General features: G+C 39.0%; 1 protein-coding gene across 2 annotated transcripts in view; it reads left to right on the forward strand.

Annotated features, from left to right (window-relative positions):
* The window catches only part of LOC102300082 (protein phosphatase 1 regulatory subunit 29), a 78301-nt gene extending 60413 nt beyond the window's left edge, over positions 1-17888 (forward strand). For both annotated transcript variants that reach the window (XM_005946467.3, XM_042213277.1), the window contains exons 3-4: positions 5370-6026; positions 6994-17888. In XM_005946467.3, coding sequence (XP_005946529.1) covers positions 5688-6026; positions 6994-9522 — 2868 coding nt within the window. In that variant the 5' untranslated portion in view covers positions 5370-5687 and the 3' untranslated portion in view covers positions 9523-17888. The remainder of the gene's footprint in view (positions 1-5369; positions 6027-6993) is intronic.
* Positions 17889-19259: the final 1371 nt, after the last annotated feature.

Consider the following 19259-nt stretch of genomic DNA (forward strand, 5'->3'; position numbering starts at 1 on the left):
CCAAAAGGCACCAACAACAGATCTACTTTCGCCAGTATAGGCATCTTATTGCAATGTCCCTATCATGCAAACTCTAAACCTTAAATAGATGTATACAAATGATCACCACTGTGCAGTTTGCAGAGAATATAAGCTATGAAATCCTGTACAGTTTGGAATTTTAACATTGGGGATGAACAGAAATTAACATGCTTTTGGAGCCAGACTCAAGGGAGCAGTTGAGGCACTGTAGTTTTTGGCACTTGCCACTAAATCTGCGCCTGAAGGGCTGAAAAAGAGTTTACTTGATCATGTTGTTGTAAGAGATTCTGAATAACAGGGATTAACTCAATGAAAATGAAGGTCAAAGTTTGTGGATATGTGTGTGTGTGGTTTACATAAAGCTAATTGACAGTATTCTTCTTCTGATATATGAAAAAGGAATTGAGTCATCTGCTAAATGACCTACTGAGCAATCTTTGCATAACAGTTACAACACTGGAATAAGAATAGATCGGTGTAGATAACTTTGTCCATACTAAAAAATTTGCATTGAGTGCAGTTAATTTTTTTAAAATCTTTTTTGCTTCCTTTGCTTAAAAGCACCACTTGAGTTGATAGTTCAGATCACATCACTTTAGTTTATGGTTATTTAATGTATTCTGACTCATGGCAGTATTATTCAAACCGGTGTTTGTTAAAACTACCAAGCCCATCATGCCTTCACAAAAGGTTTTCATCATAGAGGTTAAAAAACAAACAAACAAACATGTAACGGAAAATTACATTTTACAGTGTAGTAGGATCTATTCTGCTTATGTTCTTCTCTGTGTTGTGATCTCATCAAACACCACTGTGAGAATAGCTGTGTTTGGTGTAGATAATCATAGTTTGTATAAACCAAAGACAGTCAGTCAGAAAGGCTTAGAAAATAAGCTGCTGGGAGCCTGAATTTTTAGTACCTGCCAAAATAATAGAGCATGGTGTATTGGCACAGATTAGCAACTGCTACAACTTCAACAGATTTTTGTCCAATGAGTGTCAGACCTTATTTGAATCATCCTCCCGACAAGACATCGCAGTGATAGCCGCTCAGGCTGAGTCACCATCGCCCCAATTTCATATTTGGTCCCAGTTAAATCTGTAGCGCTCTTCTTAGCTCTCAGAAAGCAACTAGAGGTCACAGGTTCATTTGCTGATTGTGTAATGAGCAGCTGACTGCGTAAATCAAATGCTAATTACACATGGACGGTGAGCACGATGTGGAGTTCAGATTTGCCCAGCACTTTGTTACGAATAAATGTCTCTTTGTTTTAACACGTCAACTCAATGAGCGTGTATAATTCACAGGTGACACAATTGAAAATGACAGCAGCATATGCAGCCAGAAGCACAACGAGTCCCAGCAAATATATTTACGTTTGGAATGACGGTGACCTGTGTCCACGAGTAATGTCGGTGATAGCGCAGAATAGACATGGACCCTCTCCAAGTCTAACACCTGTCAAAGCCAATGTTCACTGGGTGTTGTTAGAATTGAGGCAGGAGAGTTACATCATTATGATTAACAAGGCAGAACACACAGTGATTTGAAGCAAATGCCAACGGCATCTTATTTTCTCAACATTGAACTTAATTGCCACTGTCCGTCATAAATGTGTTTCCATGGCAATCACAAGTATCAATATAAGCTTTTGCACCAAGTAACCCAGATGTGTTCTAGAAGCAATGTGAAATGTGATAGTGTGTTTGTGTATGTATGTGTAGGCACCATACAAGATCGAAGAATTATATATAATAAATACATATATTACATATATTACAAAGATTTACAAAGTAGGCAATCAATAACAACTAAATATGAAATTCCCCAAAAGAGCAACAACAATTAATGAGTTTGGAGTTGGAGTTTATTTTGTTTGTTTGATGGATTCTGGTTTTGTGTTATGGACACTTTGTCTGTCACAAAGGTTTAAACGAAAGCATAAAAGAATAAAAGCTTCCCCGATCCTTCCATTTATCACCAGCTGCAGCAGTGTGGCAGCAGCATCTTAACGTTGTTCATGTGTGCATGTGTGTGTGTCTCATTACGGCAAAATTTTGTCCTGGTGACACCTGCCACTGAGATAAATGGTAATGGAATAGTAAATGGAACGGTTCCTATATAGCACTTTTCTACTCTGTCTGAGCACTCAAAGCACTTTATACAATTTGCCTCATTCACCCATTCATACAAGCACTTTTTTCTATGAACTCTATCCTTTTAGTGTGTACCATTATAAGGGTTCGAGCTCATTATAACCTTAAGGTTTTAGAAATTCTATGAAGTTGAAATATTTCTTTTGTTTTTGTTTTCAGACTATGGTTAAATATGAGCTTTTCTAAATCCAGGTTTTTCACTTGAAACGATGCAGAGAAAATTACATTGTCTTAAAGAGGATAGCTCCCAGCAAATGTGATTACACAGCATGCAATATTCAGTAAAGACAGCATTTAGTTGTGTTTAATAGTGTTGGGATTCTTTAAGCTAAGGTAGCCACTTTATCCACATTTTTAGTCTAAATTTAAAGTGTCTAAGTTCAGCTCACACATTGCTCAGATTTGCTTTGTTTAAAATCTTGGATTGCTTTAATTGTGCAGAACCTAAATAATGTTTTATTCTTTTTTATTTAAGCAGTTTATGGCTGAGGTGTTTGTGCTTCCAGACATATTTGAGGTAAAAGCTTACAGCTACCTGTTCACTTTTTAGTTTCTAGCTTTGAACTTTTCTGATGCCATGACCTACTAAGAGCACATATGCAGGTCAAAGATAGCTTTCATGAAAAGAAGCAAGAAACTGATTCTGTCAGTTTCCAGTGCTATTAATACTGTGCGGTGTAATGTGTATAGCTTATCAAAGTAACAAACCCCTCTGAGCTTCATTTGAATTTGGTCTGTAATAAAATGCATGCTTAATATAGACCAAAATCTAAAAAGTATGCTCTTATATTTGTCGCGGAAGAAAAGTTTACAATGTACAACACCAGTGTGCAATACTGGCAGAAAAAAAAGTTGAATCCCGTGTCCTACATTTTTATAGTTACAAATGGATCGATGATATGAGTCATGCATTTTCCCTTTGAGACAGGTGTTCTGCGTGTCCCGTATTCCTAATTATGTAATCATATCCCATACCACACACATGCAGACGTACTGTGTTTCCTGCCTCTCTTGTATGAACCCTCTGGGTTTCAGTATATGGAGCGCCAAATGAGATCACGTCTCCTGTGGAGGGGATAAACCTCAGACGAAGAGCAAGACACTCAGTTGCAAGGGAGTGTCCCAGTGCGTGCTCATGAGTTCAACAGAGAATATATTTGTGCCACTAGACAGAATGTAAAGAGATGAAAAGAAGACTGCAATATATTGCTTATAAGGTATACAAATGTTATGTGTAGGTGTGAGTGTAAAGGACCCATTCAGTGATTTAAGGTTCCATCTATCCATCCATTCATTTTATTCCTTTTATCCAGTTCAGGGTCGTAGGGGGTCTGAGCCTATTCCAGCTGTCATAGGGTGAGAGGTGGGGTACACTCTGAACAGGTTACCGATGCAATTTTGAATTACCATTTAACTTAACATGCATGCCTTTGGATTGTGAGAGGAAGCCAGACTACCTGGAGAGAACTTCATGCAGTTACACGGAGAAAATCCACACAGCAAGAACCCAGCCAGTTCAAACCTAGTACCAACGAGCAGTGACGTGACAGTGCTAAGCACTGAACCGCCATCGGGAATAATATCATCAAACATAAAAAAAGAGATTATTCGTTTTACATTATCAATTAAGTTTAGGAGCATTTATTTATACCTGGGTGTTTCTCACAACTGACTTTTGGCATAAAAATGTTGCACATTCAGTCACTGTTCAAGTAAAATAATGTAATATTCTTGTTATGTTTACTGTTCTGTAGTTTGCCAGAAAGTCAAGCACTTATTTGAATCTCCTCACCAACAATCTTGTGTATACATTTGATAAATTGAGTATTCAGAACTAAATGCATTAATTGTAAACAGACAACATACATTTAGTCTTCATATCTATTTGTCTTATCCATTATCCAGTACATGTTTAATGTCTTCTTTGTGCCGTGTCTCCATAAAATCTTAAGACCAGATACCTAACAGGTGCCCGAGGTCATCAGATACATGATAATGCAGTATTATGCAAAGAACTGCAGGGTTACCATTCTCTGCAGTAATAAGTAGATTAAAAGAGAAGATGGACCTGATTCTGCTCACACCTCTGGGGAGCATGGACCAGAATAAATTGTAATGAGTTCAATTCTTTGCCGGATTTAGAAAGAAGCAGAATTTAGAGCATAAGAAATAAATTTGGTCTGTTTCTCAGAGGAGCAGGGAGAGATTTTCCTTGTTGTTTTCATGAAACGATGATGGGAATCAAGAGAATATAAAACTGAGGGAATGTGAGATGATTTTTAGAGAGAATGGCAAGTACAAAGACAAACTGTACCGTTCAACACTGTACAGAATCTGTCCTGACTTGTTTGCCTTTAGATATCCTGTGTGCATACATGCGAGCTGTTATATGAGGGCATCTATGTGCTTCGGGGTGCACATGTACTCATCCACATTTTTCCGTGTCCATTTTAGTGTGCATATGCAACGTATGTGTAATTGTAAGTATGTTTTTCCCAGCTGCTGAGCCGGCAAGAGGACAATGTCTGTCATGATGCAACAGGCGGCTAATCCTCTCCTTATGTAAACGCTTGACTGCTATTCAAATGACATGCAGATGGGTTAGAGAGCTTAGGTTTTGGCAGGATAGTGTCATAACAAGGAATGTCTGTGAAGACAATGTGCTGTCAGCATTTGGATGATTAATGCTGTACTTCATGTTTGAAACAGGCCCTCTCAGGACTCAACAAAGACTGGCAGGTTCACATAGTGTAGGTATCAGCCAAAGCTTGATGACCTCATAGCCTCATGAATTGGGGAGGGGAGCAGCAGGTAATGACTAAGTGCAGAGGCAGTTGGCTAAGAGAACATCATTTGAGTGCAGCATGAATATATATATATATATATATATAAGAAAGAAAAGCCAGCACAAGAAAAAAAAAACTTGGAACAAGCCCAGTTGAAAGCCGACTGATTTTGTGATGCCCACATTAGGAATTTAGTGAAGTTTGAATTCAGTTCAATCTTTTAAAGTCCACAAATAAAGCCTTCATTCTTTGTTAAGCATGTGTTCTTTGACAACCCTTCAAAGCAACATTTGTTTTAAAAAAAAGCCAAAATAAACCAAAACCAAATAGTTTTGTTTTCATCATGTCTATCATTCAGAAATGTTCCTTTTCTAATGTTTCTCCTTTTTCTCTTCTCATTTACAGATCCCACTGATCATTCCAAAGGTTTATCTATTTGGCTCTGTCACAACTAAAACTGAAGACAAACTGTGTTACCTCAAACTTTTATCCAACAAAATATCACATAACATGGGTCCCCTGCTAATCCCCATGAAGCAGAGACTGGTATCGTGAAGGCTTCACCCCTTTTACCGCTCCCAACCCAGACCCATCTCCTCTTTGGAAACCCTACCAGCAGCTTTTGTTGCTTTCCTTTACCTGTAAACACACCTTTCTTTCCCATTTCCCTCTATTTCCCTGATTATAGTTTCATTTTTTCCCCCTTTGATTTATATTGGAATAATGCAGGGTGCTTCTACCCCCTCCGCTTTCCTTCTTATTCTTCCTTCCCTCCTATTTTTCTCTTATTTCCCTAACACGGCTAATGGGGACTGCTGGCTCATTGAGGGGGACAAAGGCTATGTGTGGCTAGCTATATGTAGCCAGAATCAGCCTCCATATGAGACTATCCCCCAGCACATCAACAACACAGTGCATGACTTGAGATTGAATGAGAACAAGCTGAAAGCCGTGCTCTTCAGTTCCATGTATCGATTTACCAACTTGACTGACCTCAACCTCACCAAGAATGAAATCAACTACATTGAGGATGGAGCCTTTGCAGGACAGGCCAATTTACAGGTAACAAGAAGATGGGTGTTAAATGCACACAATGCATTAGATCACGGGTGTCGAACTCCAGTCCTGTATTCTGAAAGTTTTACATGTGTCCCTGCTGCAACACACCCTAATAAAATTTGTAGGTCCTCAGCATGCAGTCAAGTCTTGCTAAAAGACTTGACTGCATGCTGAGGTGTCAACCCCTAACCGTAACCCTACTTAAGTACATTTAAATAAAAGTGTAAGTTTAAAAAAAATCTACTTCTAAAATCTACTTTTATTGCAACATGTTCATTCACTCTTGAGCTTCTGTAACATGAATCAAATGGCTAAATTGCTACCTCAGCATGCAGGCAAGTTCTGTATAGTCTTGCTAATGACCTACTAAATTCTATCAGGTGTGTTGCAGCAGGGACACATGTAAAAGTTTCAGGACACTGGCCCTCGAAGTTTGACACCTGTGCATTAGATCTTAATTTGACCATAACATTTTCAAATTGACAAGTGCATGCATATGATTTAGGTTGTATTAATTGTTTGTTGTACCTTATTCAAGCAGACTATATTTAGTACTAAATTTTTAAGGATTTTTTTACAGCTAGAAATTATACTACTAATTAATTACTAATTATACTCTTACAGTATTTATTAGGCAAATAACAAAGTGACCTCATGTTTTGATGCCCAAAATTGAGCTCTAGTCTTCGTTCTTATTCAAGAACAATATTCAACTGCTGAAACAAATTTTTCTATTTAGGAAAGCAAGTAAATAACTGTAATTTCATATCTTAGTCAAAAAAAGATAATGTGTTTACATTTAAAATATAATTTTTATTAAAGCATATACTGGTGGCTTAGTTATTACAGACATATTTTAGAATTGTTATGCAAATTGTAGAATATGCTACAACATCACAGTTATTTGGTAATTTGTTTGGGACCCCAGCTTAAAAATACATCATTTTAAAAATGCTCTTGTTTTTCTCAGGTTCTTCAGTTGGGTTACAACAAACTGACAAACTTGACTGAGGGTATGCTGAGAGGGCTCGGCCGTATGCAGTGCCTGTTCCTGCAGCACAACCTGATTGAGGTTGTTGCCAGCAATGCATTCTGGGAGTGCCCGAGCCTGAGCAGCATTGACCTGTCATCCAACAAACTTGCCCGCATTGACCCATCCACTTTCACAGTTCTTAGTCGGCTTATGGTTTGTGAACTGGCAGCAAATCCATTCCATTGTGGCTGCGATCTTTATAGTTTTCTAAGCTGGTTGGAGTTCTTCAACAATGTCTCACATACTTATGACCGCCTCCTATGCGAGACGCCGCGGGAGATGTTTGGCTATCCTTTACTGAGTCCTATTGCAGCTGGACATTCTGGTCGGAATGCTAAAAACATTTTGTACCATCACTGCCGAGACGGTGTAATGATTCCAGGAATGACCTCTCTACCGCCAGATTTAGATGGTCCTTCTGGGATCGGACCAGAGATGTTTGGTGGTATAGGACCATACAACCAGCCTACAACCTCTTCCTCGTCTACTGAAGACAGCTTCAGTCCCAGCATAAAGCTCCATCATGTCTCTTTGTCATCAGCATCTCTCCTTGTGAAGATTCCAAAGCCCTTCAGTAAAATGTATATTCTAACACAATACAACAACACATTTGTGTCTGATGTCATGAATTTGAAGAACAAGAAGGAGATGATCACCCTTAACAAACTAAAACCACGCAGTAATTACACCTTCTGTGTGGTATCCATCCGCAACTCTCAACGTTACAACCACACCTGCCTCCAGTTTTCCACTCGGGGGCAAAGTCAAGATGATATGCTCCCCACACCTTCCACCACTACTCACTATATAATGACTATTGTGGGCTGCCTTTTTGGCATGCTAATCATTTTAGGCCTTGTCTACTATTGTCTTCGTAAAAAACGGATGCATGATGAGAAGAGGAAATCTATCTGTGTCAAGAAAACTATACTAGAAATGCGCTATGGACCAGAGGTGGCAGCAGCAGTAGCAAATGATCCATCAGCAGTCCACAAACTCCAGGAACAGTCCAGAGAACATCACCAGTATCAGCATCACCATGGAGGGAAACTTCCCATGTCGACATCCTCAAGCTCGGGAATGCTCCACTCAGCCAACACCACTTCCTCAAGACTTTCTTCTATCCCACAAGTGGAAAAGATGGCCACTGCCTTTTCGGAGGCCATGGCTACAAACAAAGGGAACTATATGGATATCAGAACTGGAGGGGCAGGGGTGGAGCGGATGGGAGATGGTATGCATGGAGTGATGAGGGGAGAAGACTTGAGGGACGATGATGGAACTGATATTGGCGATGACTCGGATGATGATGGGCATGGTTCTGCATCTGAGATCTCAACTATTGCCATGGAGGTGGACAAGGTTAATCAGATCATTAACAATTGCATTGATGCCCTGAAACTGGATGCAGCTGCAGTTGCTGCTTCAGGGGCCTCTACAAACCCTTCTTCCTCCAATCCCACCTCCCCACCGCCCACCAGCACGTCCTCCCTAACACGTGGCCTAATCCCACTCTCTCAAGGGATGACAGAGACATGCCAGGTCATCGCTCCCAACAAAGTACCCCCTCCACCTCCACTCCCTGCCTTGAATGCCCCTCTCTCTGAGCGCCCTGGAATCAGTGGTGGGGGATTTGTTGTCACTCCCCCCTACAGGCCCCCTCCTCCGGCCAATGCTGTACGTCCCATTCAGCGGCAAATGAGTGCAGATGCAGCTGTCGTTATTGTAAATTCTGTCAAGAAACAGTGCAGTACCACATCTTGTGGCTCCATGGGTCGAGACAGGGAGCGCGGAGGAGCCAGGGTGTACAGCCTGGATGTCCCTGAGCCAAGGAGCCCAGATGCCTGTAATCAACAGCAGCAGCAGTACCCAGACCGGGCCAGTCCTGTGGGCTGTGGGGAGCCCCTGGAGAGACTCCCTTTAGTGGGAAGTGGGAGCTGTGGTGGAGGGAGTGGTGGTGGTTGCGACAGTGGTGGTGTTGGTGCCCAACATCAGGACAACCAAAAATCCCACCATTACCATCAGCAGCAACAGATACAACATCAACAGCAGCAGAAGCAGCAGCAGCAGCAGTTGGAGGTGCAGCAGGACTACCACTGCTCGGAGCACCGCCACTCTGTCCCCGCTCTCTACTATGAAGGCTCCCACCAGGGTTCCCCAGCCCAAAGAGTTTCATTCCTAAAGCCCCTGACACGGTCCCGCAGGGACGCAGCTTCTTACTCCCAGCTTTCACCTGCCCGCCATCATTCCAGTTACTCAGGCTACTCCTCCAGCCCCGAGTACTGCTCAGAGAGCTCACTGCGGATCTGGGAGCGTTTTCGTCCCTACAGGAAAGGCCCACGTGATGAGTCCTGTTATGTGACCGCTGGAAATGCCCTTCGAAAAAAGGTGCAGTTTGCTAAAGGCGAGGACCTGCATGACATTCTTGATTACTGGAAGGGTGTGTCAGCACAGCAAAAGCTGTGACTGGGGGCCAGAGTTAACCACTGGAGGATATAGAGTTCAGATACTGCTTTTACTGATGCACCCCTGGGCCAGAGAAATCAGTTTTACTTCATAGGGAGAAAATGTAGGACAAAATTTTGCCTTTAGGTTTTTTTTTTCTCCTTTTGGCATGCTAGGTGTATAAATATTGCGCTAAGAGCAAGGACTGCAAAACTGTGCCTGGGATCTGAGTCATTTTTTTTTTTACACATCATTGTAGCAACTTCTATGGTTCATTCTTATTCAGTGTTTGTGGGTTTTATTTATAGTACAGGGAGCAAATGCCAACTGTGTAATTTAGTACTCTATTTGACTGATCACATTTTGTGATGCAAAGGACCATCTTTAACAGTGCCATGTTTTCATCTGTGGGTTGTCACAGAGTAAATGCTGATTCCCTTCATTTTCTGCTTAGTGTGATCCAAGATGTTTTGAGTTTTTTTTGTTTTTTTTTTTACTGGGTGCTGCATACGTTTTTAGCATTCCACCTGGGATTATTTAGACGTTCTAAGTAATGGTGAATCTGATAGAGTGATCTGTGCTGTGGTACAACTGACAACATGCAGATTAGTGAACAGAGATGTCAAATTCAGGCTCTGACTTTATTCTCTTAGATCCTTCTTGAGGCAGAGGTATTTGCATTTCAAAAAGCATCTGGCACACTAAAAAAAAGGAATAATTGTAAAGAAATGAACATATGAAGATAAAATATAGTGAAGTGGGTTCTAGGAAAATCATAGGAAAAAGATAGACTGGGACACTGGCCGGAAACAGTGCCATGGATGCGTCTAAAGCAAGGGTGCGGGAACGCTCAAGGGCCGGTGTCCTGCAGGTTTCAGATGATCCAACACAGCTGATTTAAATGGCTAAATGACCGCTTTAACATGTCTTGAAGTTCTTCAGAGGCCTGGTGATGAACTAATCATTTGATTCAGGTGTGTTGACCCAGGGTGATATCTAAAACCCGCATCCTTCCGAGTAACAATCTTGCATTGTTTAATGAGTAAAGAACGTGTTCCCTAAAATATCCTCACTGACCTAAATCGTACTTCGCTGAGCAATGATCTGAATTATGGTGTTTGTCTGAAGCAATACAGAGGACACATTAACATTCCCTTAAATACTACTTACCTGACGGTGTAGGATGTGGTGTACAATGAGGGAACCTTACCATGTAATACATAGGTTGATTAAAGCGATAGATATCACTTTAATCATATGGGTCACAAGACGTGTGATCCATATATGGCAGAGGCCAAAAAAAGAAATGAAGGGTTCAACCCAGGTTACAAATCCTTTTCCGCAGCCACAGTGAATGTAAGTAGACAAGCAGGCAGGTTATGGGGAAATCTATTTTCATCATTTAGTGTTAGCACGACCGTACATTCCAAATCCTTTCTCTTACATTAAAACTCATTGAGGCAGAGAGGGAAAGGACACTTCTAATTACTGCCAATGTATCTGTTCTTTTCTGGGAATTAATGTTACTGTTGTATATAACTGATAATTAAAAAAACAAAAAAACCCATAAAAACAAACAAAAAAATCTTGTTACAGGCATGTCTGCTTGCACTCTATGCCTCATGATTGTGTGTGTGTGGCTGTGTGGTACACAGTGGTCATTGTAAGCAGGTGTTGGCATGCCTTGTTCGATTATATTGTATATTCCCCAACTAATTAAAATTAATATTCGTCAATATTTCGCCCCATGGCTGGTTGTCTGAGTCTGAACTAGATTATTAACGGCATGTGTAAGTGTAGAGATGTCAAACATGTCCAGTGTATCTTTCTCCCCATGCTAACTCAGCCATCCCATAATCTCTAATCATAAACAGGATTATCGGGCCTTTTCTTGAATTTTCTACCGAAATGACTTGCTTGTAATAATGACACCTTTGTTTCGTGGGACTCAAAAAGGCATCCTGCTTACCTTAAGTGCTGTGTAACAGTTAAATTTTCATATCATCAGCTAACATACACAATCAGAGACATAATACCCTAAAAATGTGAAAACTAAATCAGCGGTTACCGCTCCATATCTTTGTTCACGGCTACCTTCAGTAAGTTTTAATGACAAGTTTACTGTCAGGTATATATTTTCTTTCTTCTTACGCTCACTTGTATATTGCAAGTAGTGTTCGCTTGGTCCGCCTCCCACCACCTTCCCTGCTCCCACAGGTTCAATGATGTACACAGTAGGTGTGATGTGAGCAGGGTACCAAACACGACCTGCTCCGTTTCATTAAATGAGGTTTGTTGCAGGCAGAACTTGGAGGAGGGGTGCACCGTGTACCAACACTGCTGCTTTTCTGTTCTTTTTTCTTTGTGATGTTGCTTTTTAGTAGTGGATTGATTATATTAAAAAACTGCAGGTTGAACAGGAATGATATGCAAACTATAATGTATTTCCACACTGATCTTTGTATTTCCTTCTTCCTCTCTTTTCTTCTTGTTTATCAAGATGTTTGGATAGAGTCAGATTCAGAGGTCATAATCGTTGGATCAGTGCATAGCTGTGTGCGTCTGGGTCCACTGTAATCTTTTAGCAACAGTGTATCGGGGATGCACCACCTCATCTGCCTTGTTTTTACAATGAACCACCATGTGATGAACATATAATACAGTCCTGGAAGTCTTTTCTGCTTTTTTCTAAGTAACATGTTACTGTAACTGACTTAGTTTTACCAGTTTGTTTACTTGTATGTACTAAGAGTATCTAATCCTACAGAAAGAACTTGGTGCATTCTTCATCTGCCATAACAAGTTTACAGAAATAGACAGCAAGGTTAAGCATAAGCAACATATGTTAAGGAATATCAGGACTGTTTTCATTTCAGTTGCCGTTTTTGTTAATCTACCTGACAAAATAACATTTGACATTACTGTTCAGTGAAAAGGACCACTGTGGCTCTTAGTATTGTGTGCAGGAAGTTGTATTTGGTGATAGGGCTATGTGCTGGGTTTTCCGTGCCTTTCCACATGAATTCATGAAAAGCTGGTGGCAGCAAGACCAGAGAACATGGCAGAACAGTACAGACATCAATGATAGAAAATCTGTGAGGTTGCAAAGTGGCTTGCAAGCAAGCTGAATAGCTTGCCCAATATGGCAAAACCCAATCCTATTTGCATTTAGATGTATAAAAAGGCCTCAGCTGAGCATTCAACTTATGTGGCTTGGCACTGAAAACTATATAAGTAATTTGATTTTATTAATGTTGTCACTGACCTTTCCCCTATACATTTTCTGTTTTATTTAACACTTTTAATACATCAGTGATTTTCAGGAGATAAACTTTCTGTTGTCAAGTGCTCTTCTGCTCAATTTTGAAACATTTGCTTAGATCTCAGTTTTCACTGCATTTGAGAGAAGTGCCAACATTTCTAATGATTTCTGAGTAGCTTCACTAAACCTCAAATGACTGTTATTATTATAGTTGAGCAGAGTTTTACCATTACAGTTAATTTTAAGTTGTTGCCAAAATACAATATACATTTTACCAAAAATGTAGTTAAAACGCGTAATTAAAATTAACATTTAAATTTGAATCGTGAGACAGTAAAACTTGGAAGCAGCTTTCAGAAAGCACAAAAAAACACAGCCTCAGATAATATTGAGCATGATTGTGAACAGAAGAAGGTGAGCAACCACTTTTGCCCTCTCAAATAAATGTCTGCCGTCTATTTTTGTTTGAAACGCACCAGACGGTGTTTTAAACTTATTACATACTTAACAAATTGATTAGACCACCTGTCATGAAAACAAGAAAACAAATATTTTAGAAATCTGTCAAAATTTGTTTCAAACTAAAAATATATATTGGTCTTTATTTTGCAAATCATAAATGTCCAAATTTGAGGCAACATGCTGGACTTCTCTGGGAAGTTACGAATTGATCAGCTGCACCATCAACCACTAAAACTTTTTTTTTTTTGATTTTCAGGAAAGTAAAGCAATTTGATGTCTCAATAACAAAATAAAAAATGTTTGTTAGTGTTTTTTCTACTTTTTTGTAAAACAGTACATTTGAAAATTCATGGATAAGAACAATATTGTAATTACGAAATGCTAAAATACAAGCATTAAAATATAATTTCACTTAAAGAGCTTCTGCATACTATTGGATTAACCATTGCAGAAACATAAAAAATGATTTTAGTGATTGGCAGTACTGTTAATTCAGGACAACTGTGGCATGATCTCTACATTGAATGGTAGTCTTATCAAATTCAATCCTTAAAATACATAGGATTTCAATTCAATGCAATAGAGACTAACCATTTGGTCAAAGAATCCTTTAGGTTATTCATTCAAAATTGAGACAAAACTTTAAATATTTTTCAGAACATTAGCAATGAGATTTTACTTTTTTTGTTTGTCTCACAGAGTAAGGAAAAAAAAAACATGAAGCAAAAAAATCTTCCTTCCCTGCCCATGTCCTCACTGAAACCCTGGAGGGTGACTCACTTGGAGATGGATGGTTGTTTTTGTAGTTCCATCGATGTTGTTTGTCTCAAAGCAACCGGCAAGTCAGATGTGAGAAAACCATGCAGTGTACTATTAATGTTTGAACCTTTTCTTAGAGTCTGGCTTTTATGATTTACACTTTCTCCAAGTCAGGCTTGAATTAGGTTCAGTTCTGATGCCTTATGTCTTAGTCTCATTCAATGATCAATGGTAATAATAATAATGAATAAATAATTTTGTTTGAGAACTGCATAAAATTGAATTTTATACCCAGAAAATTAATCCTTGATGCACTCTATTGGTTGTCATAATTGGCAATCATCATCATTTATACATTCCTACTGTAAAATAATATAGAGGATATCTATATGTATAAGATATAACAACCATTACCTAATCACAACACTGAATGATAAATATTGAGTAAGTTTAGCAATACAGTTATATGTTTAATAATACATGGTGTCATAAGACCATCATCAAACTGAATTTTTCAACTTGTTTATTATGTGTGTTTATTAAGCATTTTCTCCCTCCCCTTTCTTCTCCTTTTACCTTCCCTCACCAGGAAACACATGAGTCAGGATGGGTCACAGTGAGATGAAACTTAAATGAGTATTTTCTTGAAAGGCAGGTAATAGACACGGTCCTGAAAGAATAAGGCACTAGGCTGGGTGAGAGCTGATGTGTGTGTGTGTGTGTGTGTGTGTGTGTGTGTGTGTGTGTTAGCCTAATGTGAAATTGTATTTTCGTAAAACGGTGAAAGGAATTCGGCAAAAACAAACGAAACCTGGCTTTGTGTGACTAATTTCTTGCTCACTCTTCACGCAGCACTGACAGGCTGAGAACCGCCAGCCCTTCCTTTCCATCTGCCAAGCTCTCTGGAAAATCTAACTGTAAAAATCTGTAAGCTGAAAGCATTCAGTGACAACTACTAACCTTCACCTGAATGTACAAGTTACCCCTAATGTGGTTTCTGAGCAGAAGAGCATTTGAAAATCCTATTTCTATCCTATAACAGTAAGCCCAAATGGGCTGATCGGACCCAGTTTCCAAAGAGGGACAAAGGACTAATAGAATCTGTGAAATATCTGTGAATTTTGTACACTAGATAAAAGAAAAAAATATATAGTAAGGTTAAAAATGCTTCTATGGATGTTTTTTATAACTCAGCCTGATCTATTGATATGTCTATGTGTACCTATTTTTCAGTTTAGTTGTCTTTTTTTTCTTTTTTTAGTTTCTTTTTTGTTTGTTTGTTTGTTTTTTCTTGGTGTAGGGGGGAGGTTATTGGGAAATTATTGGGGACAAAGAGACTGACTTTTAGTACTTGCGATGATTTATGTTATAAAGGTTTAAGAACAGAGAAAACTTAACATAGTGTACTACATAAAAGAAAAAGTTGTTATATTTGCATGATTCCCTGTATTTTTTGAGAGACAAAATATATTGTTGTGTACAATGAGTGGACGTACATCGAAAACAAAAACTGTAGGGGCTCAAATATTGTCAAGTACCTTTGATTTGAACATCTAGGTTTTAGCCTTAGTTTTTTTTTCTAAAACAATGGTGATGTTATACTTACATTTTTGATTCTTGCCTACTGGTTTTCATTTGGGTGGTTGTATTATAAAGTGTACTGACAGTTACCTCTGCAGATATGCTAATCTTTAGCAACAGGTGTATAAAAAGAGGGTAAATATATAATAAGCTGCTGGTTGTTTACATCCATCTGCTCTCGATTCTTCTTCTTTCTTCTCCATGCAAAGCTATCTTTCAAGCTTGAGAGTTACCCGATCATACTCTGTCTGTCAGCCATGGCAAAAAAAAAAAAAATTTTCTTTTTTTTTCTTTTTTCTTTTTGTAGTGACGCAAGCACACTGTGGATATTCTTAACCTAATCTCAATCATTCAGTTAGCATTCACTGGCAAATTAATGCAGCCTCAGCAGCTTCTCCCTCAGCCTCAGCCCCCTTGCTGTTAGGCAAATGAATGATTTTCATTCCTCCTGCTCTGGTCTGAGAGCCTGCTGGCTTTCTATCCAACTAGTTTATTAAATTCACCCTGTATCCGGCCAGTTGTAAATCAGCCATTTATCATCATCCTTGAATAATAGACTATTTAATTAAGTAGTTCTTCTGCTGGAAAACTTCTTGAATGTGCAAAACAGGTGGTCTGAAGTTGAATCAAAGAAAAGACATAGCTGTGCCATTATAGGAGCTGAAACTGAAACTGAGGTTCTTGTACTTATTCTTCTGCAACACTTAAAAAACAGAGCGCACGCTTAGAAAAGAAAACCACAAAGACTCTGGTGCATTTTATTTTCTTACCCATCCTGTAACATGTTAGTAACACTTACTGTGGCTCTCCTGCTATGTTAGTTATTGCTATAGGGTTTGTGCATGGCAGCAAGCCATAAATCATAGCCATGTTTACTTTCTGCAGCGATAACGCTGAGCGCCTCCCGCAGAGATATTCATTGCCCATTTTGTGGCCCAGTCTTTGCCAAAACTTTAAGAGGGCTGCTTGTGTCAATTACACAGAGAACATTGAATGCATTAACCCAGGACTAAGTTGGGTCCTCTGCTTTTCAAAAGGGCCCAGGCTATGTTGGGTAGCCAATTTATAGAGATTGGTTTTAATTGGGTGAAATGGCACTGTAATCAGATCAGTTCTATATTGGTACTGGAGGGTAATCTGTAACTCAGAGCTCCCATTTCTCTAACCCCTGATCCAAAAGCTGTGAAAATTGCAAAAAAGGTTGGAATGTGGTGAGACCAAATGCTGTTCAGTACTTGGAGCCAATGATTAGGATCAGTGGAAATGTTTTCTGTACTCACAAACAGCAGAGGCTGCGTCACACAGCCCAGTGCTATAATAATCCCCAATCCAGAATGATTGGCCTTGTCAGTGCCAGAGATTGAAAACTCTACAGCAAAAATGGCCCGTTGTCCACAGAATCAAGGGCCCTCCTCAAATCACTGAGGAAATAAATGTGGACTGTTCAAATGCTAATAGTGCCATTCTTGCCTTACAGCAACAAAAGCATTAATTTTTCATATTTGCCGTCAAGTAAACACAATTTCGAAACATCTAGTGTTAGAGAGAAATGAGAAAGAACCCATATATAGAAATTACTATTGAAAAAGACGACTAGCAATATCAAAATTGCTGATCAATTATTGAAATTCTGCTGAGCACCAATACCACATTCCACATGCACACTGTGACCAATAAAGCCATGTTTTAGAAAAGTACAGTGCAGGTTTCTGATGTACAGTAATTTTTCAGTCCTTAAATCATTGCTTTTCATTTGTTATGGTGATGTTTTATTTTCATTTACTGTATATAAAATATTTTTTGTTTTTTACAGAAGCATTTTTCATTCATTTTTTTAAACTCTCAAAAGAAAAATTAGAAGCATTTGGCTTTCTTGCAGGTTGTACCAGCTGAAAATAAGTGTAAAGCAGCATGAAATGCCCCCTAAAAGTGTCAGTATTTGTGGTCACAACTATGTAATATGTAGTTTAATTACTGAGCTGAGGCGCGACCACCATCTGTGTGATTTCTGTAAGGCCAAGGTCTAAGGCAAATTCTCACAATTATCATATGGTTTTAGTTCCTGTTTGGAAATGTGTGTAAAATTTATGTCGAAATGTGAGTCTTGCCTAGCTGACAGCATCAGGAGGTCTTTGTCTGAAGAGTTGAAAATGACCACAGCAGGATCCACTTCCTGTGGTTGGAATTTTTTTGACTGATGGCAGCAAATCTTGGCTTTCCGCTTTCTTTAAATATTTGTTGCTGATATTAACATTTCCCTTTGCAATTTCTGTACAAAAGATCTATTTCTATATTTGCAATAAATTTGTAATTTAAAAAGAAACACTTGTGAGAGATCTCTTTAATTCGCTGAATTACCTCATGGTTACACTGATTGCGTAACATTCTTCTGTAGCTTTATTATTATATTTTTTCTTTAAATACAAATCATTTCCCCTACCAATACACACCAGTAGCCTCTTGTACTCTCCAGTGGAGTCCTTTGTTTAGAGGACCCACTGGCACACATAAGCACTCAAAGTGTTGAAAAAATTGAAAGCTGATGACTCATGAAAACAACAAAAATGTCCACCTCAGTCACTCTTCCATTGAGAGTCGGATTTTTAAGTCCAATGTGAGTCAACACTTAGGTGAAGATACAAATTTAATGAGAAAAACGGCCAGAGAGGTTTCTGAGACTGAAGGCAGAAAATGACAGGGATTTGGGAGTTTGCTAGTAGCATTTAAAATGCTGGGTTTGGAACACAGAGGAGTTATTTATTCTCTGTGCTAATCTTAAGGATTGCAGTACTGTGAAAAGGTCTTGAGTCAACGCTCATTTCGTGATATTTTACTTCCAAAGAGCTACAACTTCAAAGAAATTTTCAAAGTGATCTTGAGCAATAGTCCTCCAAGTTTTTCTTTGCCACTCGTGACTGTGGTATTCCAAATGACATAAGAACTGGTGTGGAAATCAGTGTGAACAGGTCTTATGAATGAATACAGTGAGGCATACAAGTGTAACATTTTTGGTTCAAATCACACTGAGTTCAGTGATTCAGTTGTATGAAATCAGGAGAAAGGTACAACACTTAGTGTGTAAAGCCATGTGTAAAAACGTGGAGGCTCTGGCATTTCAGTCAGTGGTTTTGAAGATCTTGTCAAAAATGATGGAATTATGAACACAGAAAAGTCCGGTTAGATTTCAATCCATTGTCAATTATACCTGGAAACTGTAATTGACAAAGGGTTAATTTATCAGCATGACAACAAGCTCACTGCAGTAGAAGCACATCTGGATAGAAAAACGGACAGGGGAAGACTATCAGTCATGGATTGGTCTCTTCAGAGCCTGGACCTCAAAATTACTGAAGCAGTGTGGGATTATCTTAACAGACAGAGGAACAAAAAGCATCAAAGATCCACAGAGGAGCTTTGAATGTCCTTCAAGAAATCTGTTCCTGAAAACTACTTAAATAAATTACAAGATAGCATGCTTAGGAGAGTGCAGTTGTGTTCAAGAATAGAGGTGGTCATACCAAATAAAGCTTTTAAGCTAGGTACAAACTCAGTTTTGTCTGCGCATATTTTAATGTGTAGCTTTCCTGAGTTCCTAATTTCCTAGCAAAATGCAAAGAAATTAGTGGTGAATTAAGTTTTTTCTTCTACTTCTACCTGCAAATTTGGACCTTACCACCGTAGCGTTGTGTGATTC

The sequence above is a fragment of the Haplochromis burtoni genome, unplaced genomic scaffold (genome assembly GCF_018398535.1).
Source record: "Haplochromis burtoni strain Fernald_Lab_line unplaced genomic scaffold, NCSU_Asbu1 Contig_431, whole genome shotgun sequence".
In the NCBI taxonomy this organism is placed as follows: Eukaryota; Metazoa; Chordata; class Actinopteri; order Cichliformes; family Cichlidae; genus Haplochromis; species Haplochromis burtoni.